Raw genomic sequence first — 27,497 nt, forward strand, 5'->3', positions numbered from 1 at the left:
CTATAATGAATATGAATTACCCAGGGAGGGGAGTGGTTACTGTCATGTTGGTTCATTTATTAAGGACGATAGCTCCACCAGCTACGACTCTCCCTATCCAGAAGCCAAACCAGTGGTGGGAGGTGGCAGTCCAGGCACGCAGGGCATGACAAACCCTTGCACGGTCATCTAGACCAACCTTCAATGAGCTGCAGATGTCCTTGCTATCTGGCCCTAACAGATGGTCCTCACTTCATCGCAGCCTCCCCGGATGCCAGATGAGTGGATGGAAGCTCCAAAAACATCCAGCCAGGAAGGACAGCGGCAGCAGGAGCCACTGGATGATCAGCACAAAGATCGCCCTACGAAAATGCCTTTCCCGGAGTCTGACAGCACATTATCAGCTTTTCTTCCTCTTATTAGGAGAGCAAAACTACTGAAGTTAATCTCTCAGACACAAAAACACAAAGCTTCCAAAAGTAGGGCCAGCCTCTTTCCCCAGGGATCTTGTTGTGAGCAATGCTGTGTCTTTGGTGGCCGTGTGGGCTCAGGCTGAAACGCAGGGCTAACTCCAAACAGCTCAGGTGTCATCTAGAAGGTGCCATCTGCAGGGGTCTGCCCTGGGAAGACGGAAGACCCTTACTGGATCTAGGAAGGACTGCTCCTCACTTTAGGAAGAGTCAGATATGCTGGCAAAGATCTTGATGGCACCACAGATAAGGGCTATGTCTAAGGCACTGTGATTAGGTTGGGAGTTTTCTCTCCTGGACACTCTTGATGTCCCATGCCTAGCTCTGTGCCTGGCTCGCAGAATGCAGCACGACTCACTCACAAACAAATACTGAGTGGCAAATATGTTCTCACCTAGGAGAGTGGAGGCCTTCAAAATCATGGAGTAGGAAGAACCAAAGTAACTGGGGATATTACCTTGGAAAACAGGTAATATGACCTCATAATTGTGCTTACACAATCCAGCTTCATGATGAAGTGAGTAAAACATGAGATTCGAAATTAGAAGACCCAGGGGCTGGCCTAGTGGCACAGCGGTTAAGTTTGCATGCTCCTCTTTGGCAGCCCAGGGTTCGGATCCCAGGTGCAGACTTACACACCGCTTGTCAAGCCATACTGTGGCATACAGAGTAGAGGCAGATGGGCACAGATGTTAGCTCAGGGCCAGTCTTCCTCAGTAAAAAGAGGAGGATTGGCAGCAGATGTTAGCTCAGGGCTAATCTTCCTCAGGAAAAAAAAAAAAAAAAGAACTTAGAAGACCTTGGTTTGAGACCTAGCTTTTTGCCACTCAGTTAATTTTGTGTGCCCCTAGAGGAGTGACTGCCCTTATTTTAAATGTGGATACAGGTAATATGGATACTGGTTCCCAACCATAGCTGCACATTAAGACTTTAAAAAATAGATGCCCGGGCTCCACTCTGGTCCTACCACCTAATCCCCAGAGATGAGTCCATGAATTTGTATTTTTTAAAAGCTCTTTAGGTAATTCTGATACACAGCTAAATTTGAGAACCACTGACATATACATATCAAACCACCGATATATCATATCAGCTATATTTATAGCCATATCTATATATATATTTTAAAAATTGTTCAAAATACATTAGGGGCAGAGTTGTTCCACTGCAGAGCTCAAAAAGCCAAAATAAGGAACTATGTGCTGATCAAGTAGGAAAGCAGAATTTTACTCCTGGCAAGTTCTTCCTCAAACCATTAAAAGCCAGTCAAATATGGAAAGAGATGCCTTGGAAGGTTGAAAGAGATACCTAACAAATCAAACTTGTCAGAAACATTGCAGAAGAGATTCCCATATGGATTAGATGGACAGGTTGGACTAAATAACTTTTTAATTCAATGTATTAATAATTCATGACACCATAACATTTATCACCCCCACTTGGTGTCTGGCACCTTACAGCCACACGATGGGCAAGGTGGCGGGACATCTTTCACTCATCAGCTGGAGAGAAGCTGGATCCCCATCACACCCTCTACTCCAGCCAGGCTGGTTTCCTCACATCTGGTGAGGTCCCCAAGCACATTCCTGCTTTTCCCCATGTCAGTCCCACCTAAGAGAAATTTGGAGCTTCTCTCATGCAGAATCTGGCAAAACAATCACGTGACCTTTCCTGGATCCCCACCTCTGTGGCTGAGCTGTGGAAGCACTGATGTCAGAATTCAGGAGTCCTGGGCCCTGGGGGCATCCAGCACTGCTGGCTTTCCCTTTGGATGAAAAGAGTCAGCTTCCTGTTAATTCCTTCCCCAAACACTTCTCCATCCACCAGGCCAGCTCAACTAAACCTTCACTGGGAGAGTTAAGAGCACAGCTCTCTGATGAGATACGGGTTCTGTGTACTCTGAGCCTCGCCTGTCTCTAGAGAAGGTTTCTATCAAAAGCAGATGTGAAAGGCAAAGGAGCGATGAGAAAGGCAGTGGGCTGCAGCCCTCAGGGCGCCCAACGCCGTCCTGAACCCCCTTGTGCTAACTGGCACATCACAGTCACCCCAGCACCTGGTATACCAAAAGCACTCAACAACTATTCATTGAATGAAAGAAATAAATTAAAATGGGCAAAAGATCACAGGCCTGTCTACACCGGGGGAAAACTGGACTCTCAGACACCTTCCAAAGCTAAAACTTTGTGATTTGAGAAAAGTCACAAGACGCACACTGGGTGTCTACTGAGGGCAAGGCACTGTACCCAGGGCCACAGGGACACACACAAAAGCAGCAGTCCACAGTCCCCCGGGGAGCTGGAAGGAAAAGATAAACAGGTAACAAGCTGAACCTTTCTCTTAAAAGAGCACTGCAAAATTTAAATAACAATGGTTATGCTTTCAACGCGGCAGGATGTAATTGCCAAATGTGTTATACGAAGGAAAAAAAGTCACTGTTCGTCTTCAGTTATATCCTTTCTAGGACAAAACTGGTAGGCGGCTAGGAACAGTGATCAAAAACCCGCTAAGAATCACAACTACGCATACCCACTCGAAAACATTTTATCTGCCGCCATTTTTGTTTCAAGATGACGACCTGAAACGTAAACTCAGCTCGGGATCCATCCTGAAACCCTCCTGATGCATTGCACTTGGTCAAAATAACTCCAGACTTCACGGACCTCGAGGGAACAGACAGGCAGTGCGAAGCATTGAAAAGTCACGGTGAGACAGACTCCGCACTCCTCGAGACTTTTTCTAAATGTTTCAAACGACAAATTTCAGAGGCATGTAAATTTTAGACAAACTGAGTACGGGATTCAGAACACCAAAGCTCAGGCTCACATTTATGCCGCCTTTCCCTGGTAGAAATGTAAATTAGTACCATCTCCCTGTGAGGCGGTTTGGCAACAAATGGCAAATTATTATCTCCTTATGGTAAATTCCTAGAAGTGGAATCGCTGGGTCAAAAGCAGAGCACAAGCGGGAGAGCAAGGCGTTCACAAGGGCAGTGCTGACATCATTGGTTATAAGACCAAATAATGACAAGGATACTGAAGATAACCCAAACGTTCCTACCTGAGGGTTTGCATAAGCCAGTAAGGCTGCATCAGTACCACACAAACGATGTGGGCATCAAGTATGATCACAGAGAGTGCACTGACATGCAAGGATGTCTTTGACATCACTGGATGGAAAAAGCAGTCTGGCAAACAACACATAGGATCCCACTTATATAAACACGTACCAACCACGTGTTTATGGATGTGCAGACAGACCTCTGGAAAGCTGCAGCAAAATGTTACTATGGGTTATCTCAGGGCGATGAAATATGAGAGTAGTTTTGGGTCCTCTGTTTACTTCTGTATTTAATTTTTTCTAGTATGCCTTTTGTTTTTAAACAAAATCCTAACACTATGAAAAATAAACTTCCCTCATTTACAGATCACCCAATTCTGTGCACAGTGTTGGATGTGCCTCCCAACTCAGCCCAGCGGCTGACTGCCAACTCTAGTTTCGGAACATCCCTGAACGCCTCCTTGTGACCCAACTCCAACCCTGCCTTCCCCTCTTCAGGAGGCCGAGTGGGACTGGATGGGAGGAGAAGGCGACTGCCGCCCTGGGAAGAAGTACTTGCCCCAGCAGCTGTGATCTTCGAACCACGGCAAGTGCTTCCAGAATCTTGCAGGGCCGGATCCTGCTGGATGACTAACCTTGCCTTGACCCAGGAAGGAACCCGGACCTAGCTGAAGGTCAGGAGTCAAACCTCATTCAATTGCAAAATCAGGTGTCAGTACCTAAGCGAAGCTTCAAACACATCCCAGAGGGTCCCCCGCCCCCTGGGTTCTAAGCCCCCTCACCTCCAAGCATGGGGATGCTGCTGCGGGACACTGAGTCATCACACTCGGAGGCCAGAGGTAGCCTGAGGGGGTAGGCAGGGTTGGCTGTCTCCCACTGTCCCCCATTAGAAGCACTTCCATCCATGTGGCAGGTGCAGCCCTTGGAAAACAACACGGAAGCCTCCACCCCCGGAGCATACCAGGAGACCCAGACCCCACAGGCTGTGACTCTCCACAAAGCGACATGTTGACGGGTCCCAAGCCTCACACCACGTGGCCTCCAGGAGACCAGCAGGCAGCTCTGTCTTCCAACTTCTGCAGCTCTAAGAAAAGTCTTCAGAGCATCCTCAGATGCAGGACAGGGCATGAAAGAGGGGGACCTACAAGTCAGAGAACCTAGTCCTCTTACCAAGCCCCAGGGCACACAGAACTATCATCCCTCATCTAGGAAACAAATGCTCAGAGAAGCTAAGAGCCACTGAGCAGAACTTCAAATGCAGGTCTAATTTCAGTCCCGCAAGGCCACCTTGCAGTATTGGAGGGACAGTATTTTTCTCCTCCTGAATCATTTAGTCCTTCATTCTTTGGTCTGAAGAGTTTAACAGAAGACAGCTACCACACATGGCTTTCTTTCCAAGTGAAAATGAGCTCTGAGAACACTCCGAAGAGTTCAGGGTTCACGTTGCCCCGAAGGACCTGCGAGAAGAACCGGCCCTCGACACAACCAGCTGGAACATCACAATGATTGCCCCTGCAGGAGATGGATATAATAAAAATTGAATGCTACAGCATGAACTTCATACATACTTGTCCTCTTGGTTTATTCATCAGAAATAATTATCTGTGCTTGCTTTCACAAGAGCACATATTTTATAGGGTACATTAAAATTTAATGGATTTTTAATAATATTGTAACTACCGCAAGAGAAAAACTGGAAAAAGCCACACGGCGTGTCTTTGCTGCATCTTGGTGGTTTGGCTGTAGCGCTGCAAAGGAAGAACTAATTTGGTGTGGGGGGCAGGCAGGAGAGGAGGAAGGGCCCTGAGGAAGGCAGCAGAGGATGGAGAACATTGGGTGGGTACGAAAAATTTTACAGCTGACTCCTGGATGGGTGAGCTGTGGAGGGAGGGAAGTGGAAGAAGAGAAGATGCCAAATTAACACACTACCCTCAATGGTCAGTTCTCCTTGATTTGACCTGACTTTGGGTTCTAGTTCAGATACAGAAGGAAGCTAGCAATGGTCACGCATAAAACAGACACTTCAATCGTGGAAAATCACAAGGAGGTCCCAGCCAATAGAATACAACTCTTGGGGCCGGCCCGGTGGCCGAGAGGTTAAGTTCGCCCTCTCCGCTTCAGTGTTTTGCCAGTTCAGATCCTGGGCGCAGACATGGCACCGCTCAAGAGGCCATGCTGAGGCGGCATCCCACATGCCACAAGTAGAAGGACTCACAACTAAAAATATACAACTATGTACCCAGTGGGAGGCTTTGGGGAAAAAAAGGAAAAAATAAAATCTTTAAAAAAAAAAAAGAATACAACTCTATGGCTGGAACAGATACCAAATGTCATTTAGTTCAACTCGATAGAAGGGCCGGCCAAGGTCCAGAGAAGGTAAACGCTTCCCCAGATCACAAAAGGAACTAGTAGCTAGGTCTTTAAATTTCTGTATGGGGCTGCTTCCATTACCTCGTATGGCCCAGGTTAAAAGCATATACTTAAAAGCTAGCATTTTTAAGATGGCAAAGATAATGTCCTCAAGTCTTCAGTAATCTGCTGGATTTCAAGTTGCACATTTTTAGCCATTTCTGAGAACTATTATTTTTCATGAGTCACCCAATGGCTTTTATTTTGATATGTATCACAAAAGATCATTCTATTTTAATTTTCCAGGAAAGTTTTCTCTCTACCAGACTCAAACCCAAATATTTGCAGAACTCCTTACAGAATAGTGTCCCGTCCAGAGGACACGATGAGCCGCCCCCTTTGGTGCCTCGTAGAACGCTCCGACCTAAGTGCCCAGCGCAGTTGTCCAGGGCATCCCAAGGTGTCACCAGCACAGACACCAATATCTATTTCTGGCCGAGGAAAGAAGCACGTGATGTCCTGCCACCAATGATACATCCACAGCCAGGATGACTCACCCATTCGTAAGCCTGCTGCCAAAAATAACACCTTGCCAAAAGTACGTTTCCTAATCTTCGACAAAGTAATATCCAAATTAAAATGAAAAAAGGCTTAAATGTCAAGTGATGATGGTGATTTATCTTGTACTGATTTATATAATGCACCGCAACTCGGATGGGCAGATTTTTCCATGACATCAATCCAGGCAGCAAGCAGGTTTAACGATGACAATGACGATGGGAGAATGAGCACAGCATTGGAGGTTGCTGGCCCTGGGCTAAGAGCTTCCTCTGTCCTTTGGCAACTCTGTGCTATAAGGCACGATACCTTCACGTCCCTGAGCCTCATTTTCCTCATCGGTGACAATGGATGCAAGAATATCTACCTGGCAAGGGCACCGCGAGAATGATACATTTCTATACTCATAGAAGCAATCAGTGTAGCACCTAGGACACAGCAAACCCAATTAATGACAGTCGTTACTAAAAACACTTAGTATTTACTCTCACTAAATATGATTTCAATGGGTTGACAGTTCCTTCCAACTTTCATATACAGAACTATAACAGTAAAAGTTTCTAAGACTACACAATATTAAATATTAAGCCACTGTGGAACAGTAAAGCCCCAAATATTGCACATTGCAGCAGTAACCGCCTGACCAGCCTCTGTACACCATTTCACCCACTTGGGATTTTTATTTCTTTTCTTTTCTTTATTTTATTTTGTGATTTGTTTATTTTGTTTCAGTAAAAGTATATTGTGCTTCTTAGGAAGCAGGAGGAGGAACAGAAGAAGAATGGGCAGGAGAGAGGGAGAGAGAAGCCAACAACAGTCGAGAAGGTTCAATGTGTACGGGCCGTCTCTCACTGCTACGTACAGGGAAAGCCCCCCTCCCCACCCACTCACTGTCCTGTACAAGCACCGAGCCCCCCACCACGACCCATGTTCCCTCCCTACATACACGCACAAGCCCTAACTGTCTACAGCTGAGACAGCAAGTCAAAGGCATCACGCGACCTCTCCCCGTCCACACGTGCCTCGACAGAGGGTGGGAAGGACCACCACGGGGCCATTAAGTGTGGACATTAAAAGCGTGGATGTAGCTCAAACACATTAACCTGTAGAGCAAGCCAGGCTATAAGCTGTGGCTCCACCGACATCATAAAAAGTAATAAGACCTCTGTAATGGAACCAATATTACAGCCATTGATATAAATTATACCTCAGAACAGGGGAGAAGGGGGTGGGATGTAGAAATGGAACAAGTTCAAACTTCTTTTATTGTAATAGTCTCCAGTTGAGCATAATCACCAAAGCTATAGTGCGATACGATTGCCAAAACTAGACAAACATCTGTGAGATGGATTCATCTCAGAGGGGAGGCCAACAGCTTGTTATCATTAAAGCGGCGATGCTCGCTCTGCGATTGAACTGCAGGCCGCCTTGTTACTGTGTTTGCGGAGGCAATTGTACCAGATGTTGGCAACTATCTTCAGATAGATGACAGGCACCTGCTGTGGAGGAAATTTAGCTCCTTGTTGGCCTCCCTGATTTGGGGGCAGGGAGGGAGGGGCAAGAAGAAGTGACCCTTCCAGACACCCCATGGTGAGGCACTAACCAGCAGTGACCAAAGAGGGTAGGTTAAACTTGCCAGGTAAGGTCCCGCCCATCTGCTCCAACTCAGCTCCTTGCGCCAAAGACTCAAGAAGGCTCCACAAGGTCTGAAGGGAAGATGGAGAAATTAGGGAGGCATCTAACTCAGGCAGGAAGAGGACAGAGCTCTGCACTACCAACTCCCTCAGCAGGTTGCTCTTGGTAACGGTCTCCAAGACTCTTCAAGAGATCCTAAATTTGAAACATGGCTACGGACATTAATCATCATTAAAAGGCAAACAGGCAATTTTCAAATCATGTCATGCTGACTCAGATGGAGACAAACGCTCTGAAAGGGGGGAGAGCGAGGACAAGAGAGATAAACACCACCCATGCCACCGTGGACAAATAAAACTCATGAGAGCCCATAATTCATTTTTCAGAGCGCCCCAAACATCAGCCGCTAGCTTTTCGGGCGGAAATGATTCATTCCAAAGTCAGCGGGGCTGACCCAGGTCTACCTTGCTGAGGGGTGGTCCGGCAGAAAGACACCAATAAAATGCAACCGAAGACATCTTAGATCCTAGAAGTGCACCCTGACTCCTTCTTGGCCAAGGGTTGTCAACCAAGTCACCCAAGGATTCCACTGATGGGGTTGGTCCCGGAGGGTTGACGCGCTGCTGATGAGGTAAAGTCAAATGGTGCTCCCTTTGTTGACTTGTTCTAATGGGGCCCCTCAGCTGGCCTCAGGGAAGATTTCTGAACACGTGGTGATTCTCCTCCCTCTTGGCTTATCAACGTTGACCCAGGACACCCCATACTTGACTCATTCTTACTACAGCTGCTGAGAGGAAAACACCAGATACTGACAACCGCCCTCAGAGAGAGGCAGCAGCTGGGCCTCGGTGGCAGAATCAGGTCCAGCCAGGACCCAGGGTGTCCTGGGAGAAGTGACCAAGGCCCAATGCTACTCTTGAGCTTCAGTTTTCAAATCTGTAAAAGGGTATCCAACACCTCTTCTGGGTCTACACGGCTAAGAGCCCGACACTGTCCTAGTCGCAGCCAAACAAATGAGATGGCTTGGTCCAGAGAGTGGAAAAATTTAATAGACACGTTAAATTCTAAGTTTTCTACATCTCCTAGCAGCCCAATTTGGGCTTACTTTAATATTTAGCCACAAAACAAAATAAAACATGCCTCTTTAGCCTGTAATTAAGGTTGTTTCATGTCCTTAGCCAATAAGAGCTTCTTTGCTCTGTTAAAAAAAAAAAAAAAAAAAAAAACCCCATACTTCAAAGTTCCTAGGACAGAAATGACAAATTTTCAGAGAAACACTTACTAGAGAATACAGAAATCAAGGCATCAATTTAATTTCACACTCTACCTGCCTTGGACTAATTTGTGTAAATTACATTTCATACTAAGAACCTCAGCCCACGTGACCACAATGGAGAAATAAGCAGCTTGCACCAAATCGAGTTTTTTCAGGTATAAATATATAGCTTTTTTTAGTGTGTGAATGTTTAGCTGAAATTTCAATGCAGGTTTTATATAAAAATTTCCAAGTGTTAATTTCCACATTTTCATGAACAAGTCAATGCCATTGGGCTTTTACAGACCTACTGAGTGCAAATTAATCCATGTGGCTATGGTTTTCTTCTTCTTTTAGAAAAATGCTTCTAACTAAATTCTCACTCATGGGTGTGACTTGGCAGAGTAAAGGATCTGTTACATGAAGCTGCAGACAAGTTTGCATTTTGGCCTTCCAAGTTCAGGAATGTGGTCAGACAAGTGGTGCACAAGAAGTACGCCGCACGCCTTTGCACACGAGTTCTCGGGTGGACTCCTCCAGCTTGTGGCTCGGACAGCCACAAAGAGCAGCATCCGGTCACGCAAGAAGAAGCAAGACCCCAGGATCGCTCCTCACCTGTCCATCATAATGTTCCCCTTGTGCTCTACTCTCTCTAGTTGGAAGGGGCGGCAGACCACACAATGTACCTTTCGGATACATGTCTACGTTAAAAAGGCCATTCTTCCCAATGAGTATCGCTGTGCCCTCCAAATCAGTTTACGACTGACCCTAAAAATATCCACAGTTATATGAAATCATGACTTTGAGACTCAAGTTGGAGACTGGGAATGTCTACAATGGGAGATAGCAACTTACAGCCCACAGGTCAAATCTGGCCCACTCCCTCTTTTTACAAATAAAGTTTTATCGGAACACAGCCACCCTCATTCATTTACATATTGGCCATGGCTGCTTTTGCGCTACAACAGTGGAACGGAGTAGTTGGACGAGACCCTATGGCCCACAGAGTCTAAAATATTTGCTACCGGCCCTTTACAGTCAGTCTGTCACCCCCTGGTCTGCATGAGCACAGTGCTAGGAATGAGAATAGGAATAAGAAAGTGTGACTCCATGATCCCTTGAGACTGGGAAGACTCAACATATATGAAAATAAATGGTATTTTTGTTGCCTTTTTTTAGAAAAAAGTTATCTAGAATGAACACATTTGCTTTGGAACACTTTATACAAACTTTCACTACAGAGGTTACAAGTTATGGGTTTTGCAGAAAACCACTAACTTCAACTATCATTTTGTCCTAGGCACATCTGATAAGTTATCTTCGTTGATTTCCTTAGGCTGCCAAATCCATTCACCAGCAGGGCCCAGGGTAAATGCATCTGGAAAGCAATAATGAGACTGAACACAACTGAGACACCCTAATGGTCTCTGAGGTTCTCCAGCACTGAAAAGACAGTGTCCACGGCCCCACCCACAGGTCAAACTAACTAACTGGTGTGGCTTCTGGTGGGGTTGAGGGGTAAGATCTCGGAGAGAAACTTTGAACTTGGCAAGAAGGGGAGTCTTTAAAATCCGGGGGCATATCCTCAGCGGTTAATATATTTGGGCAAGGTGAATGCAGACATCCGACTTGAATTCTGCCTCCCTTCCTGTCTCCAGCTGATGACAAAGACAAACTCACTATTTTAAGGTCTACTGAAGGGAGCGTTATCCATTTGGTTCTTTCCCAAGTGGGCACTGGTAGGGCTGCTGTATCCAGGAGCAAGACACACTGTGGACTTCCCCCTATTCTCCATGCCAACTCTGATGGAACCCAGAATAAATGTCAAGCATCTTTTCCAAGTCAACACTCAGGTTGGCGCTGAGTCAAATGAAGACATTACCTGCCTTTAAAGGCCACCATGGGGAACAGGCAAGATGGCAGATGTAAAGCATGGGAGGCACAGGGGAGGAGCTAAGCAGCAGCCACCACCATCGCCATCCATCAGTGATGTGTGGTGGGCTCCTGGCCTCTCCTTGCTGCATGCAGTTCTCTTTACCAGCATCTCCACTCCTTGACTTTACGCCCCTCGTGGGCAGGGACCCTGCCTCACTGATCTCTATGAGCCCGCATAGTACCTTATACCTAGCAGGTACTCAAGAGTTGGGTTACTGAATGGATGGATGGCTGGACAAGCATAACCACGTGAGGGCCTTCCAGTAACAGCTGATGGAGACCTCTTCCCGCCCCCACCTCCCCCGCCCAGCCGGCCAGGGTCCTGACCGGCCCGCATCCTTAGAGCTCCTGAATCCACTGTCTAGCCCTCCAGGAACTCCCCCCACCACCCCAAAGGTCTCCCTGAGCACAGGCCCATGAGGCAGACCAGCTCCATTGAAGAGGCTGAGAGGAATGAGCATAAAGCACCCCAAAAAGGCAACCAAACCTGAGAAGCCCTTTGAGGGAGTGGCGTTCCATTAAATACGATCAGACGTGCCCTTGTCGAGAAGGGATGTTACAAACAGACAGCACTAGAAAAATCCCATCCATGAGAAGGCAGAAATTTCTATCAAACAGGCCTTTTGAAAGAACTTGCAAGTGAATTACGGCAGCTACTTCCTATGGGAGGGGAAATTATTTTAGGCCGCTTTCCAGTCCCATTGCTCCTTTAATCTGAGTCAGATGCAAGAAATATTTATTGAGGGTGGAAGTGTCCCCATAGGTGTGTTTTAAGTGCAGGCTGTGCTGGAACACTCCAGTGAGCTCTATAAAGCCGCCTTAACAGAACATTTTTAATGCACTGTCTCATTTGCTCTAAACTGATTTCTCATCGCAAACAAATAAATCCCCTACAAAATACCTGCTTTCCTGCACCACCGGCCTCTGTTGCCAGGCATGCACCGAGTTCTCGGGGACGCCACCGGGAAGATGGTGGTTTTCAACAGAAACTTGGCATTTATCATAGTGAGAGCATTATCTTCTCAACAGAGGCTGACAATTTGTCCTATTCCTCCCTTGAGAGGATCCACTAAGATCACATTTGCTTCCCCTGCATGCTGTTTCTCCCACTACAACATTTCTTTGCCTGGAAAGAAAATATTGTGACTCCTTGCCATATTCACTTCATTAGCATAAGAGGAAAAAAAGCCAAATCTCCCAGCAGCTCCCCCAATGGTAGCTCCAGCTGGGTTAAAGTTAGCAGGATCTTCGATGCACGATTCCGTGGCTCGGGACTTGTCATAGAGCTGATGAAGGATGAGGGAAGAGACCCAGAGGGGCTAAGAAACGAGTCCCTTAAAAACTCAAAACCATCCATAAGTTCACGTGCTCCGCTTCGGCAGCCCAGGGTTCGCGGGTTCGGATCCTGGGCACGGACCTATGCACCACTCATCATCCCACATACAAAATAGAGGAAGACTGGCACAGATGGTAGCTCTGGAACAATCTTCCTCAAGCAAAAAGAGGAAGATTGACAATAGATGTTAGCTCAAGGCCAGTCTTTCTTGCCAAAAAAAAAAAAACCCTCAAAACTATCCATTTGTTATATAGGAAGTGTGTCCTGCAGATTAAGGTGGGAAGTTTATAGGAGGGGAGTAAACCCAGTGGAATTCAGCAGTTTGGGACTTTAGACACATGGGGAATGGGCGGGTAGGTGTGTGTGAGAGAGACATAGAGGGAAAGAGAGAGAATGTGGGGAGGAGAGACTATCAGTGAGCACCCAGGTAGCAGACACTGGCAAACCTGTCTCTTTTACTTCTTACAACTTGCCTGTAAATGACACTGTATCCCCACTTAACAGACGAGAAATGAGGCTCAGGACAGTGAAATCGCCAGCCCAACATCACAACGCTGATAGCAAATGGTGGCATCTGGATTCAAACTCAGGTCTACCTGATTCCAAAGTCCCTTGGAACTTCATCCCACGCCACCCAGACAATTCCCAAGAGCCAGGCAATAAATGCCAATGGCATCCCTCTGTTCTCTCGAGAAGGAAAAAATGTACCCACAAACGAGTTCTCTCTGTCCACAGCCAGATTTCCCGACAGCAGAGATGTCTGTGCTTTGGCTCAATGTCCTTGGACCCATTTTCACTCCCCAGCCTAGGTGATCACAAAAGGGCAAGTCTGGGGGAGAAGCTGCCCAGCGCCCGCCTGGCACCCTGGGCAGATCCAGGCACCTAAAAGCAGAGACGAATCAGCAGTCCCTCCCACCAGCTTCTCAAAGCCACAGACCCTACTCGATAGCTCCCACTCAGCAGGTCCACGGCTTTTCTTAGACCGAAGACGGAAAGAAGAGCAGGGCAGAAGACGAAACATGAGAGGCACATACTCCATTTTTACCCTCCTGTCATCTGTCCCTTCTCCGGGGCAGCTGTGTGTCACCGTCTGTGCCAAGACCTGCCTGAGGATCTACCTGCTGGGGAAAAGGCCGTGCTGACCGGCTCCGCCCCGCCCAGACAGCCCCTTGTTTTACTAAGCTTTTACGGCAGGGTGGAAATAGCTCACTTATCCTGGGCTTCAGGGAAACAATGGGTTCCACGTAAGGAAGCTCCAGATAACTGAAGATATCCTCTTAAAGCCCTATTTTTAAAAAGAAAATTCATAATTTTACCATTTGAAACTCCTTCTCCAATGACTGGCACAGCCCTGCCTTCTGATACAGAGGGTCCATTCATTCCGCCACTATTTACTGAGCGCCAACTACAGCCCCGGCGCAGGGCCAGTCCTGGTGCTACATGATGAGTAAACAGACCCAGCCCCAACTTGGTGGTATTTACAGTCTTCTCGGGGCAAAGAGGCTATTTGACTTTTTTCTTGATAAACCAAGATTCTCTCTTTCATACTCCTATTACAGATTCTCTCAGCCCCTGGTTTGTCTTCTTTACGACACGGTCTGTAATTACTTTATTTTTATTATTTACTTGTTTGCTCTTGGCTGGCACCCCCCCCCCCCCACCCCACCCTGAAATGTAAGCTACATGTAAGCAGGGATCCTATCTGTTTCGCTCATTGATGTGCCCTTGGTTCCTAGCTCAGAGCCTAGAGTTCAGAAGATAATCAGGATCTGGTGAATGAATCAATGGACAATGGACGGTGCACGAGGCTGCAGACAAGATGCTCGCTGGACCTCATGAGGAAGGATGGCTGTTTCCCTGCACTCAACAGTCCTCCACGCGGTGCTTCTTAACGATATCGGGACAATTTCCAGACAGTATCCCCTACCAAAAAAGAAAAGTTGAACTGTTCCAATAAGTTTAAAGAGTTCATCAGCGGGGTCCGGCCAGAAGAATTCTTTTTTGGTCCTTATCAGTTCAATGTTTTCCATCGAAGCCTGAGCACCATGAAATCTGTTCCACAAACTGGAAGCGTCAGGGCAGCTGGACCGAACTCGTGGTACATGCCATCAAAAATTACACAAAACTGAATCTTCATCTTTAGGCTGAAAGGATCCGGGAAAGACTCCTCAATTTGTGTTACCCCCAAGGTGGGTGGAAGAATCGAGTGATAAGCCAATCCAGAGGAGAGATGGGAAAGATAGAAGAGTTTGCGGAGTGTGAGAGCGTGTGAGAGTGTGTGTGCACGCGTGTGTGTGGCAGGGTTACTGCTGGATAGGACTGGAGAGGTAACTCCAGAGGCTGAACCCCGGTCTCAGAGGATGAAAATAATAGCAGCCAATGCTTCTAAGATTTCTTAAGCACTTCCTCTCTTTCTGGCAGGATGCTAAGAACTATATATGCATTAGTTCATTTAATCTTCATGACAATCCTATGCACTAAGTACCATCCTTATCCCCATTCTACAGATAAAGAAACTGAGGTAGAAGGAAGTTAAATGACCTGCCCAAGGTTACAGATCTAATAAACAGATGAGCCGGATCTGACACCAGACAGAGTGAGTATAAAAAATCCATGCCCTTATTACCAGGCAACATGCCAAACCAGGGGGTCAGCAAACCGTGGCTGAGGGCCAAATCCAGCAGCCTCCCAATTCTTGTAAATAAAGTTTTATTGGAAAACAGCCACAACCATTTTGTAAATAAGGTTTTATTAGAACGCAGCCACAACATTTCATTTTAATACTGTCTATGGCTGCTGTCATGCTACAACGGCAGAGTTGAGTGGTTGTAAGAGACCATCTGGGCCACAAAACTGAAACAGTTATTATCCGGCCCTTTACAGAAAAAGTATGCCAACCCCTACGCTAAACAGTACTGATTTCTCAGCATTTCTACCCAAGTACTCCCGATGGTCGAGTAAATCACAGGACAGCCCAGAATGACTGAAGATAGAGGCCAATGCAGCCAGCAGCTATCCTGAAATGTCTCCAAATCATATGGTTTTGGAAAACAATTACACCAATTTTGTATTCTATGCCATAATATTTGTTCTAATATAATGTTTTAAACCAACAACCACAAAGTCAAAGTCAGCTTCCCGGAAGATGTGCACGGTAACCCTGTCGTGTTGCACAGTGCTGGCCACGGCACCCCAGATGCCTGAGGGAGGCGGTCCTGGGACTTCTCACCAGGGGGTCAGCACCTGCACCTTGGCCCCAGTGCTGCCTGGCGGAGGTGTCCCAGGCAAGTCATTTACGCTCTTCTAGCCTTCTTTTCCTACCTGTAAAATAAGGACAATCCTCCTACCTAATAGAGCTGTTGGGACAACTATAAGTCAAGAGACACATGAAAACTCCAGGCAACGAGAATCTCTAGATCTGAACATAGATGCAAACTTAGCTGGAATGGAGAAATACGACTTCAATAAATCTTCCTCTTTCCTATTAAAACACATCCATCATTAAGGAAATGGGGGTGGTCTTTTTAAAAGACAAAAATCAAAAATACTTTTTTCCATATCAGAGAACTGGCATACTCTCTTCTTTTTTCTTTTCTTTTTTTTTTTTTTTGAGGAAGATTAGCCCTGAGCTAACATCTGCTGTCCAATCTTCCTCTTTTTGCTGAGGAAGACTGGCCCTGAGCTAACATCCGTGCCCACCTTTCTCTATTTTATATGTGGGACGCCTACCACAACATGGATTGCCAAGCAGGGCCATGTCTGCACCCAGGATCCGAACCGGCAAACCCCCGGCCGCCGAAGCGGAACGTGCGCACTTAACCGGTGCGCCACCAGGCCGGCCCCTGGTGTACTCTCCTGCAAATCACTGGAGCACTTATCTGCCTGGTACTTGCCCCACCCCCTCTGCCATTCCCTAAGAAAGCTGGGAACCAGATCAGGAAAGCTGCCTCTCATCATCATCCCCTGCTCTTATTTACATTTCCTGAAGTGGAAAGCACCTTAAACTGTTTTTTTTTTTTTTCAAACACCAACAACACTGTACAAACAATAAGCTAGTCTTGGAAATATTGACCTCTGCCGCCAATTATAAAAGGCCGTTAGCGACCTCAACAACCCAAAATCTCTAATTTACAACTAATCTGATTCCACAAATTACATCTTCTACTACAGACCACCTAAAACCGACTTCCTGTAAACAAACCACTCTGCTGGGTTTTTTAATCTAATTAAATCCTTATTTTGCTCTTTAACTACAAGAAACTCACTTTTCGCTACCCAGTGCAGAATTTTTTTATTTTCAAGAGACGTGGAAATAATCTCCAAGCAGGCGCCTGAAAGGGAGCCCGAAAGGGTCCTACACCCCAAGTCAACGATGAGCTGCCTCTGACCCCAGGATTGCGGGTCCGTCTGCCCTGCCTTCCACAGGCTGCCTGCTTGTTTTGACACTTACCAGCCTGTGTGTACGCAGCTGCTGCGCTGGTTCCTGCCCCCAGTGGCTGAGTTAAATCAGGAAGGCAGACTGTAAATAGGCATGAAGCTAAGTGTTCTGGAACACATAGGAAGGGATATTTAAACCTGCCTGGAGGTGGTCAAGGAAGGTTTCAACCCTCTTAGAGCTTCAAGGCCAAGCGTCTTGACTTTTCCCACCTCCCGTTTATTCAGGGTGACCAACTCCTTCTTGTTTGCAAGTCCCGAGTTCCTGGATACCCTTTAGTCCTAGGTCAACCAGGACAGCTGGTCACCCTACCTTTATCCAGAGCCCAGCTCTTCTCCCTACCATCAGGAATGCGTCAGTAATATTTATCATTTGCCTGCTGTGTGTTGTCTTCCATCGGCGTCCCGCCCCTGACCCCTTCCGGCACTTGCAACAAGTAAGCGTCAACCTTTCACAGTAATGGCCCCGCCACCCAGATTCTTCCATCCTGGAAACGTCCTGGTCACACAAACGTCCCACGAAGAACAAAGGACCGTCACCCAGGCTGCAGAAGGTATGTGGACTTGAGGCAAATCAAATCCCACTTTGCCAGGAACTCGACTCTAGGAAGACAACACGAAGTGGAGAAAAATGGAAGCGGCATATACAAATTCAATCTATCAAAATCTCCTATTTATTTTATGCAAAGTTTTCCTGGTGCTTATTAATGCCAGCTTTCCCTCTACCATTTAATCTCTGCTTCCATTTCATTCTTGGAGGCCCGTGATTATTCTAATTCAGCATTTGGATGACTTCATTTCCGCTCAAGTACACCCAGGTCAACTTGGATAGAAAAGAAAGAGGAGGAGAAGAAAAATAATCAGCTAAAAGCTATTAAATATCAGCCGTGTGCCTCATGATTGGTTTTAAAGGCAGTGGTGAGGTTAGCAACAGTCAGAATCTCAACCCTTCTGCCTCCTCCTGCATATTAACATTTTTCTGGGGCTCTCACTCTTATGGCTCCGAATGTAAATAACGCGCCAAGTGGCAGCCCACTTTTAGCTAATTCACAAACACCAAGTCTGAATACACAGAGCTGTAAAAATTTAGAGGGTGGTAACTTGACAAATCCGGCCATTCTACAGAAAGACTAATTCTCAGAGGACAAAAGAAGAAGAAAAAGAAAGAAAAAAGAAAAGCATACACGACCCATGGAATGGGGTATCCTATTGATGGGGTGGGGGGCGGGCAGGCAGGAATCTCCATATCAATGTTCACTCCACAAAACAATGGAATTCGATTTCCATGCCAAGGCTAAATGAACTGAGCTTTCTCTTCCATAAGAACCACTCCTTGCACCCACTGGCACAAGCTTGAACCATGATTTCTCAGACACTCTCAGTTCCCACTGAAGTATGTCCAGGGGGAGAAAGGCTTTCTTTCTCATGCTAACAACTCCATTGTAAGTGACGTCTTCAGAGGTTGCCAGGAGGGCTCTGGGAAGGTGAGCTGGTGGAAGTGCTGTTAACACCCCTTCTCCCCCACTCCTCACCAGACTCATTAACTCCTTCACGCCCAAGGGCTCCTTGCCTCTGTCTTCTTGGCCCCCTAGGAAAAATTAAAGAAAGCTAAACCATACTGGAAAACACAGTTTAACAGCAAAGCCAGAAGCCGGGGCCTTGCTCCTCTACCTACTCTGCATACAAACATGGCATCTGATTAGCATAAGCTCAAAGTTTTCCCCTTTTGCTACTCAGACAGCATCCTATTTTTCTATTGGTATTTTTTAAAAACACTGTTAACAGAGCAATAATAATGTCTGATGCATTTGCCTAACAAAAGCTGGCTATATTTTATACACTAAAAGGGAAATGGGGAGTTTTCCTAGAAACCCACTAATCTATTTCATGAGCTCTTTTTAAGTGGAAAAAAAAAGAGGCTTTAGAAGAAGCCAGGTTGGGGTACTCAAACAATCTATTTCTAACTCAACTCCCCCACGGGCTGTAGCGGAAATTGTCTATGGAGGAAAAAGTTCACCAGGAAAACACAAGGTTGTCTGGCAGGCGAGCTGACCTGCAAAGCCCATGGCTCAGATTACTGGGGGTACCTGGGGGTGCCTGCCGCCTGCCCCCGGCCTAGAAGGCTGAGGCAGCCAGACGAGGAAGGATTCCCCTGTTTGCCAACTGTGACTTTTCACACTGAGCAGCTCTGCCAGGGGTCAGAGGGCAAATGAAGTCCCCTCCTCCATATGACACACTTCCGAAGGGAGAGAGTGACACAAACCAGACAGAGAATTAATAAAACATGAGGACAGTGTTGGTCTTGTTCTGGGCTATTACAGGAAGAAAATTTAAACACAAAAGTAGCCTTCAGCCGGGCCGGCCAGGCAGTGGAGAGCAAATGGGGTCCTTCCTGGTCTACTCTAGTTATAATTCCAGAAGGGCTGAGGAAAATGAAGGCTTTCCAGAGCAAAGGGGAGCAGATGCACGGCCAGGGCCTGCTGACCACTTTCCAGTCACTCCACCCGTACAAACGACACACGCCTCACGGGAGCTTCAATGCCCACAAAGGACAGACGGGACTTTTGCTTTCCAGGCCTGGTCTGAGAGAACCACACACCGCACGCAGCCCCATTTCTCTACAACGCACATTTGGAAGCGATCAAATTCTACCTCAGGATCCCAGTCCACTCTCAGGAATATGGTAACTTGCTTATTTATTTCCTCACAAATCTCTTGCCTTTCAAATGTCAAAGGCTTTATAATATTCTTATTCTACATCTTACTCTCCTCACATATACAGTATCAAAAGGAGTATCTGAGCAGCAGCTGTGGACTCCCCCATCGTACCTGACATCAAACCTGGAGCTAGAAAATAATAGGTGTCAAACACTTCCTCAGAGCGTGCTCTCCAACAATCCCCCACACGAGCAGAATAAACGAGACGATCTCATTATATTAAAAAACCAATTCTTTCTTGTTTTCATTTTTTCCCCCCAAAAAGCTTTCAAGCAACATTCTCTGTAGCTCAAGTTAACTTTTATAGGCCCACACACAACCCCAATCCAACAAAGGGACTCGAAAGACCCTTTTCACCTCATTTCCACGGGGCTCCCCTTTGATGAGACCTAAAGAGCCATAACTTTCCAAACCGTTTCCTTTAAGCCCTTTTCTTCCCACCCGCCACAATGAGGGGCTGGCCCAGGAAGGGGTTAAGGCCCTCATGTCGAACCACAAACTCGGGCACTGGCCCAGAAGGGACATGGGAACCAGGGCAGGCGAGTGATAAAGGCCGGATTGTAGCAGCCCACTGAATTGGAAATGACTTGTAGGCCTAATGAAACAGAACTTTGGCAGTAAAACAGAATGAAAGGAATGAGACAATAAAAGGCTGGAACAAAGGGTGCAGAGTCGTTTCAGCTTAGCAAAATAAGCTCACTTTGTTGTTGGGGAAAGCCAAAGCCGATTAGGATAAACCAATGACTAAGCGTAAGTCTTCCAAACTAATTACACAGTTCACCATGTGAAGTATAATTGGAAGCCTCCAGATGCGGGCTGCTCTGCCTTCACAGGAGTTATATAAAGTGAGAATTACCTAGCGAGCTCAGCACCGAGCAGCCCTATCATCGAGGTGAACAGCTGAAAGGTGCCGAACTGCTCCATCCGGGACGAAGTCGAGAATTCATTAAGTTTAAAGGCCTCTTTTTGATCTCCGAAATCCTATAAGTGAGAATTTAAGAAACCAGTACTTGAAGGAGGGGCCTAAAGGGGAGAAGAAGGAAACCCATGCACAGGGAGGTTCTTTGATCCCAGTGCTTTTTAATTACCAAGTGGGGCCCTTCCGGACGGCTACACAGGGAGAACGTGGAGAACAGGTCGATTGATTGTCTGGGTCTGTACGTGCATACCTAGAGCATCCTTTACGTGCCATTTTCTGGAACGGTCTATATACATCATTCCTGTAGTACGAAATTGCGAGCACAGATAACGTCCACTAGGAAACCTGAAGCAGTAAAATAAATGACTGTAGATCAACATTCTTGACAAATGAACAAAACCTGCTCCCTCTGAGTATGGGGCTGCTCAGTGGTAAAGTGGCAGATGAGGTTCTACAAACACTGAGAAGAGGCGAGGGCTAGATTTTGCAAAAATGAGTGACTCTCTGGGCTCTACCCAATAGAGGCTATGCAATCTTGGACAATGTACTGACCTTTCTCAACATCACTTTCATCACCTACGTAAAAGATATTACGACTACCTCGCTTGACATCCTTAAGAATCAAGTTTTTAAATGCATTAAAAAGCTTAGCACAAAGCACACGTTCCTCTAATTCAGAAACATCAACACACAGTAAAAGAATCTTTAGTAAAATCTGAACTTCACAAATTCTGAGTCTTCATTAATTTAGATCCAGCACATGTTAATAGGGAATTGGAAATACTCTATGGTTTTTCTGGATCTTACTCATAGGATGAAGATTCCAGTCTATAAATAGCAGCTTTTTGCAAATAGAGAATCCTTTCACTGTCTCTGTATCTTGAAGTCCAGAAATGAACTCTATCATGGTTATGACAGTTTTGCTTATTATATCATGCTCATTACTACTGATAATATCTTGTTTTGGTTACACTTCATAGATATCTTAGATATCTATCTATTTATTCACGTATGTATGTTTATTTAAACACTTCCCAAATTACTGAATTTTCAAGCTTGAAACCAACCTTAGGAATAATCTAGTCCAGGGGTGGTAAACTACAGCCCACAGGCCAAATGTGGCCCACCAATTGTATTTGTAAATAAAGTTTTATTAGAACACAACCAAACTCAATTGTTCGCATGTTGGCTATAGCTGCTTTCTCCATACAACAGCAGAAGTTGAGTAGTTGTGACAGAAACCATATGCCCTGCAGAGCCAAAAATATTTACTAACTGATCCTTTATGACTTTTCCAACCCCTTCCCTCAGATGAGAAACTGAAGCCAGGGAAAAAAAAAAAAGGTCTGTTAAGGTGTCACAGTGGGGTCACTGCACAGTCAGGCCCAGCATGAGGGCCTGGAACACCTTCTAGCTTACCTTTCTCCAATGACAGCAGCAAAACAGCTACTTAGAGACTGAGGACAGCCATGCAAGGTAGCAGAGTCTTTATGCCAATGGCCACACTTCATGATCTCCTCTTAAATATAAACAAGTAACGACATCCCTAACCTGGCGGGGAGTGGGTAACTCTTCCGGGAGGAAAGTAGGAGAAAAGCACAAAAGGGTTTACAAGCCTCCAATTTGAGTTATTTAAAGCTCTCGGTGTGTCATTCTGCACCCACTCCACTTACAGTAATGACATATTGAGACTCCCTTCGCTCAGCCCCATGATAGCAGTCCTACCCATCTTGACTGCCACCTGAAATAAACAGTTAAACAGCTGCCACCTCAGGCAAGACAGGAAGAGGGAGAGGAGAGAGGAATGACAGCCAGGGAAACCTAAACAGAGGGTGGCAAACTCTGAATAGAGGCCATGGAAGAATGGAAAGTTCTAGACTCGGAGGAAGAGGAAGTCGGGTGTGAATTCTGGCTATCATACTGCCTTACTTAGGTGACCTTTACTAAGACCTAACCTCCCTGACCCTCACTGTCCACCTTTGTCAAATGGGCTCCATGAGACTGAAACTCATGGTGCAGATGAAATGAGGTAGTGCCTGTCCAGGTTCCCAGCACTGTCCCTGGGCACATGGAGGGGCACAATGTTTTCCTCTCCTTTGCATCCCCCACACCCTAAGTCCATCCTGTGGGTGGACTAGCAGTTGGAACAGGACCCAGAGTTCAGGTTCTGTTACCAGACAAGCCTGCAGGGGAAACCTGCATCCAGCTCTAACCTTCAGGAGGCTGTGACCTTGAGTCTAGGGTTCAATGCCACCGACACTCCATTTAACAATCTACAAAATGGGTCATTCCCCCACCACCCTCCCAGAGAAGAATTAAATGGATAATATCAGTTAATGACCTGGCCCAGTATCCAACACTTAGTACACACTCACTAAATAATAAAATTATACCTCACTAACTTGCGGTTTACCAACTGAAAATAGCCCCAAGCAACTTAACACAGTCAGGAATGCGTCCACGTGCGTGAACAGACTTCGTATAAATATATGTGTGTGTGTGTTTGCGTGCGTGTGAGTGTGTGCGTGTGTGTTCTGTTTCCTTCAACTAGAATATAAACTACTGAAGGGGAGACTCAGTTTGCCTGTTACCTCCTTCCACAGCCACTAGATTTACTCATTGCCTCTAAGGCCCAGCAGCAGAGTCTCCCCTCCTTTGACCATTCTGGATTCAAATGAATGATACCAGAAACCTGAGAGGTAGCAGGCCCTGCCCAAGGGGGCACAAATGTAGCCCTAGCCACCAGCCAGAGGATGCATAAGGTATTCTGAAGACAGACGCAGAGCGTATGTATGAAACAAGCTACTAAAACATGAGCAGACGGAGTGTCCTGGTTCTGATACAATCCAAAGCCTCCTTAGTCCTTTAATAAAGCACTTGATAAGTTTACGCATCCTGCTGGAATCCACAAATGTTACTGCCAAATTGAGTGGCTTCAGACCCGGAGAGGGCCATGCCAGGGAAGACGGTCTGTGACAGCCTCCCACACAAGAGGACAGCTGTTCTCAGGGCAGCAATGGTCCCCGCCATGGGCTCAGCCACAGTTTGCAGAGCCTCCCACTGCTGACACGCTGGGTCACGACTAAAAGCGTTAATGAAAAATGACAGAAAGAAAGAGAGAAAGGGAGAGAGAGAGAGAGAAACCTAGAGTTGGGAAGGTGCAGAGATGTGGCAAGTATAAGCCTGTCTGGAATACCCTAACAGCCCATCTGGGCAGCATCAACTTCCCTGACACCCACAAATAGGCCCATGAGATTCCAAGGCAGGTTATGGCTCGAAAAAGAAGTCCCACCTCACGTTCGCAAACACTACCCCCCACGCCTCGTTTTAACGGCAGAACGGTAGCAAAGAGGGCTCCCACTCCAGAGCCTTCCATTACGAAAGCTGGACTTGTCTCATTAAATTATTTCCAATCTCTCTCCCGCACAGGGTGGGGCTGGGTGATGGACAAATCCCCCTGGGTGCTATAAATCAGCCTTGAAGAGAAGTCCTATAATGTCCATGATCGCCGACACACTCAGCTATTCTTTACAAGCAGCCAAAATGAATCAGCCCCCAACTGGCAATGCCCGCCAGTGCTGTGGGCAAGGCGTCTTTCATAACCGACCTGGATGGGCAGTTAAGTGCCATTCCGAATGCAAGGCTGGGCTGGAGGGGGCTGGCTTCTCTTTGTTGCATGGTCTCCCATCCATGCAGAAATTGATTAATACCAGGGACAGGAAAATCTCCATTTTGAGGCTAAACAGAGGTCATGGCACTCATCCCAGACAGTAGCTCACAACTGGACACACCTGGGGACAGGGTCATGGCTGCCCACGGCCTCGGGCAAACAAATAAAAGCGCAGAACTTTCAGACCAGCCAGTGGGCAGCAGTGCCTTTGTTCCACCCAGGGCAAGCATGACAGCCCTAACGGGGGAAAGGAGTGGCGGAGCTTAGAAGAGATGTGCTGTCTTCTCTGGATGTCTCAGCGCCCTCTGCCACGTCAACCCTTTGGCGGGGGCAGGGGACACAGGGACTGTGCAGAAGAAGACTGTCCTACATCTGGGCTCCTAGGACAACATCCAGCACTACTCAGAGATGCAGGAAGCGGAGGTCTGGTGCAGCCACTCACCTGCCAGCCTCCCGAGACACAGGAGCCAGCGAAGGGGTACCACACAAATCCAGTAAGGGTCAGCCCCCCAGAAGCTGCCCTGTTGGAGCCCTGGGGCAACACAGCCCTATGAGGAATGCGTCACCCTCAGGAAGAATCCACTCTCCAAGGCCCTGGCTCCCCCTACCAACTAGAACGAGGCTGAGTTAAGCATAAAACCCATGGTTACAGACCCTGTCCGTCTGTCTGAGTCTGTCTGTCACAGACACACAGACTCTTACACTCCATTTCCTGACTGATTTGAGGCATTCCGTGTTGCTCCCAGCCTGCTCCCGCAGCAGAGCCCAGGGGAAAATTTTACTGTCTCACAGACATTCTGACAGGTACGGGCCCAGCATCTCTCCCAAGTTTCCTTGGGCATTTGACAGGGGAGGGTTCAGCTGCAAAGGGCCCCAGGGAGCCTCCTCTCTCAATGCATTTTCCAGAAAGACACAGAAGGAAGCCCAAGGCCGACTCACAGGCCTCCAGCAGCTTCTGTGGGAGCGCCTGCCCTGGGACTCATAGCCCTGCATCCCTCCTCAGCCACTCCCAGTGCCAGCTCCCAGCCCAGGCCCCACGTGGCCAGCAAATGCCAGCAAAACCACACTCAAAGACCACTCTGTCTGCTCCTGCAGGCACGTGGGGCGCCGTGCCGACCGCAAGCTGGACTCTTCCATCCTGGCTCCTGCCGAACTCCACTGAAATCTTGACAGGCAAGTTCAAGGACAAGGTTCTTGAGGACACAGGTGTGGCAAAGGCAGGGGCCACGGCAGCCACTTCTAAGGACTGATCGGGCTGCTCCAACCCCATGCACCCCTTACCTTGCCAAACTGCTCGAAATATTGCTTCACGTCTTCCACCACCGTGTTCGCAGATAATCCGCCTACAAATATTTTCTTTGTTCTCGTGACCATCTGCAAGAAATGACAAGAGGAGGACATGGGTTAACCAGGTTATCTGAAGCAATGCTCGCTAAGACGCTGAAGCAAGCCACTCTCCACACGTCTCTCGGAAGGCCATTTCAGGTACAGCCGAGCTGCAAGCAGCAGCCCGTCCAGATGTCTCAGGATGCTGGAGACAGTTGCTCTGCATACCTTAGGTTTTTAGGCCACAACCTAAAAGCTGGAGTTTCATAAAAACATAGAGTGGACTTCAGAACCCCTTTGGGCATGACGTCCAGCTTCATTCTGATTACCAGCAAAAAGAGAAAAGTCACATGTCAAAGCTGTTTTTAACCCGAAGGGACATGAACAAAACAGAGCTATGTGCACAAAAATCTGCTGCCCAGAAAGTACCCATGAAATTTGTCAATAAGAAACTCACATGTAATTCAAAAATATGTGTGGACTGTCTACACCAAGCTGTTCCGGGTGCTGGTATGTCTGTCAACAAGACTGACGCTGGCCTCAAACACAAGGACCAGCCTCCAAGCTCAGTCCCCAGTCCTTCCCCTCTTGACTTCTCGGGTTTCATTTTGATTCACCCTCCAGGCAGTCAAGTCCAGCTAATCCCCAGGTCTCCACACCTTCGTCCACACAGCTGCAGGAGTGGATGCCTCGTCACTCCTACACCTCCCATGGCAAGTTGTAACCATCCTCCAAGATCCAACGTCCTTCTCCAAAATTCAAAATATCTCTCTAGTTGCCCCATCCAGAAGCTGTTTCTCCCTCTTCTGAAACCCCCTAACTCTGCACCCATCTGCCTCTCACAGAACTCACTCCTTTCCACCTGGTGCTAAACTCACAGATAATCCTGTCTTCTTTACTTCCTCCCCAGACAGCAAGCTTCTGACTCCTCGAGGCACACCCACAATGCCAAGTATAGGGCCGGGCACACAGAAGCCCACACCAGATGTTTGGAGGGTGCAAAAAACAACGAGTGTGGCCACATTTCAGAACTCCATCAGTTCCAAAGCAAAGGGTGACGGAAGCTGAATGACATAGACTGTTCAGAGCAGGGACCAAAACTCTCACATGCAGGAGGCAAAAATGAAAAAATAAGATGAATTTACTTGAAAGACTGAGTTTAGGCTATGTGAAGCTTCTTTAGGTTTTTTCTTCTAACGTCAAATAAAAAATTTAGAAACTCAGTAGGTACGGGGGGGGGTCTCATTTGGCTGCATATAATACAAGCACAGGTCTTAACACGATGGGAGGAAGCCTGTCACGATGATATGTATCAAATCATAACGCTGTACACTTTAAAATCTTACAATTTTGTCTGTCAATTATACCTCAGTAAAGATAGGGGGAAAATGTTTGATGAGAATGCGCAAAGAAAGGCAAGATTGAAACCCCAAAATAAAGGGACGAGACAAACCTTGAAACATATTTTTTTAAAAACTTGCTCCACACCTTAAATTTATACAATGATGTATGTCAATTATTTTTCAATAAAACTGGAAAAAAATTCTTTAAATCAAAAGTACTTTGAAGTTCAATTGTTTTGTAATTTCGTTAGTGGATAATTGAGATATTTAAACAGTCGCAAGTGAAATAAAATTAATGAACTATTTATAAAAAATAAAAATAGGGGCCAGCCCGGTGGCACAACGGTTAAGTTCACACGTTCCACTTCTCAGTGGCCCGGGGTTCACAAGTTCAGATCCTGGGTGCGGACATGGCACCGCTTGGCACACCATGCTGTGGTAGGCATCCCACATAGAAAGTAGAGGAAGATGGGCATGGATGTTAGCTCAGGGCCAGCCTTCCGCAGCAAAAAG

The 27,497-nt window shown here is 46.8% G+C and overlaps 1 protein-coding gene across 11 annotated transcripts in view; it reads right to left on the reverse strand.

The window, feature by feature from the left end:
• MSI2 (musashi RNA binding protein 2) overlaps positions 1-27,497 on the reverse strand; it is a 388,026-nt gene that overhangs the window by 232,494 nt on the left and 128,035 nt on the right. For all 11 annotated transcript variants that reach the window (XR_006890528.1, XM_046674791.1, XM_046674790.1 and 8 more), the window contains exon 6: positions 25,597-25,689. Coding sequence is in view for 10 of the 11 variants with exons in the window: in XM_046674791.1 (XP_046530747.1) it covers positions 25,597-25,689 (93 nt within the window). In the remaining variant the exon portion in view is untranslated. The remainder of the gene's footprint in view (positions 1-25,596; positions 25,690-27,497) is intronic.

This window comes from Equus quagga, chromosome 11 (assembly GCF_021613505.1).
Source record: "Equus quagga isolate Etosha38 chromosome 11, UCLA_HA_Equagga_1.0, whole genome shotgun sequence".
NCBI lineage: Eukaryota > Metazoa > Chordata > Mammalia > Perissodactyla > Equidae > Equus > Equus quagga.